General features: G+C 39.4%; 1 protein-coding gene across 1 annotated transcript; it reads right to left on the bottom strand.

Moving 5' to 3' along the window:
- Positions 1-1868, bottom strand: LOC113282866 (crocetin glucosyltransferase, chloroplastic-like). The gene has a single exon (XM_026531970.1). It carries the CDS (start codon positions 1655-1657, stop codon positions 200-202), a length of 1458 nt encoding a protein of 485 aa, XP_026387755.1. The 5' UTR covers positions 1658-1868; the 3' UTR covers positions 1-199.
- Positions 1869-2228: the final 360 nt, after the last annotated feature.

The following is a 2228-nucleotide window of genomic DNA, read 5'->3' as shown; positions in this document are numbered from 1 at the left end:
GAAAGACTCGATTAGACAACAAAAAGGTCAGTCTAATGCAGCTAAAATTTGGTTTTCGCAGAAACTCAGGAATTCTTTGATACCCAAATTTACAGAAGAAAAAAATTATAATGCGGCAGATCAGAAAGTGCACACTTTTTCTAATGTGGCATTTTTTTCAATTTTCCCAATAGGAAGACAGAAAAAGATCAAACAAAATCTACTCTTTTGATCCCTCTAATAATCCTCCAATCTCCTCCACAAAGCCTCTAAGATTTCTATCCGAAGAACCACCTTCTTTAGCAGCATTCCTAGCCAGCTCCTTCCACTTATTAGCATTTATTTTCATTTCTTCATTTCTCATTACCATTTTTACACGCCTACTAACTTCTTCTCTATCAACAATCTTTGTCTCTTCATTCACTCTCATTCTTACTCCTACTTTCCATACATCTTCGATTAACTTCGCATTCGTGCCCTGATCCGTCCATTGCGGAAAACCTATAAGTGGCACTCCTCCTACTAAACTTTCTAGCGTTGAGTTCCATCCACAATGTGTTATAAAACAACCAATCGACGAGTGCGACAGTACCTCCACTTGCGAACACCAAGATACTATCTTCCCTTGCTCACTGCCTTCTCTTTTAATCCGACTCAATACGCTCTCTTCTTCTTTTTCTGCTTCCCTTCCTTCTTGTTTTGATTCTTTTTCGCGACAAACCCATAAAAATGGAAATCCGCATTCGGTTAACCCACGAAAAATTTCCTCCATTTGTTGATGTTCTAAAACCGAAACACTTCCAAATGAAACGTAAATCACGGATGCTTCTTCTCTAGAGTCTAACCAATCTTTATACTCGTCAGTGGTACCAGCAGTAACTAAATCCCCACCAAATGACTTATCAGAAAGGTCTTGGCCGTCTAAGAAAGCCGAAGGAATCAACGGACCTATTCCAATCAGATTAATCTTATTCACATCAACTGCTTTGAGTGCATCTAATTCTAGCTCATCAAATGTGTTAACAAGTATCTTAACTGGTTTGCTTTCTTCCTCAAAAACTTTGAACTGGTTTTCGAAAAGTGAGAGTGCCCAGGGATAAAGATTTGTAGGGAGGAAAAATGTAGGGATGTCTTTGCAAGTAAGAACTGGCAAATTAGGCAAGTTTATGGGATATGAAGGATCGTTATTATTGTTAGAGAGGACGTCTTTATAACCATTGTAGTAGTAATAGTAGATATCAAATACCGTAGCTGGTTGGATCCAAAGCAGAAATGATGGAACTTGCAAATCGCGTGCAACTTCAGCAACCCAAGGAACTAAGATGGCGTATATTATGCAAGTGACGCTTCCGCTTCCTCCGTCGTGTGCTGATTGGATGAGTTCGCGTAAAGCTTGTGAGCCACACCGTGCAATCTCAGACAGGAAATGGTTAGCGTCGTCTAAGCCGCCTTTGTAGCCGTCATCATAACCATCTGAGAAAGGTGCATATGTTAAGCCGTCAATGTTTGAGGTGTTGCTGCTGCTTTCTAACATCCGCTTGTGAGCCGATAAGGTGGTGAAATAGGTAACGCGAGCACCGTTGCGCAGAAGGCGTTTCGCAAATTGAAGTGTAGGGTTGAGATGGCCTTGTGCAGGGAAAGAAATGACAATGAAATGGTTTTGATTGTGTGAAACCATAGTTTATGGGAAATTGGAGAAATGTTGATTTTGTGATTTGCCAGGTTAAGAGCAAAGTGATATGTGTAGTCTTTGTGGAGTTTAGGTTTTGGATTTGGATTGTGAGGTTGTGATTTAAGATTCTTTGCAGAGGATTATAGAGATGATGTATGTGCTGACGTACATACAATTTCACTTTCAACCCATCACATGCATGTGACCACAGTCCCAGAGGGGCACGGAAGTGTGATTTTTTCATATGTGTTAGGAGTATTTAAAACCATGCTCCGAAATTTTCAATGGATTCTGAATTAGAGGAATTCATGGAAATGCCCAAATGATTTCCTGAAAGTTTTCCTCCGGACGGTTATTACGTTTGTATTGGGAGAATTACTTCTTCAGATGTTATAAAGTTGGACAAGTGCATGTTCTTTTTTTTTGATCGGTCAAAAAATAAATTCATTGATAAGACGGCACATGAGAGATGACCCAACCCACTAAATATAACCGAAGAAAAAATATAACAGATGGGAAAAAGGAGAACCTAAAGGGAATTCATCAACCCAAGAAAAAAAACTATTCAAATCCAAAA

The sequence above is a fragment of the Papaver somniferum genome, chromosome 5 (assembly GCF_003573695.1).
Source record: "Papaver somniferum cultivar HN1 chromosome 5, ASM357369v1, whole genome shotgun sequence".
Taxonomy (NCBI): domain Eukaryota; kingdom Viridiplantae; phylum Streptophyta; class Magnoliopsida; order Ranunculales; family Papaveraceae; genus Papaver; species Papaver somniferum.
This window is presented reverse-complemented; position numbering and strand designations above follow the sequence as displayed.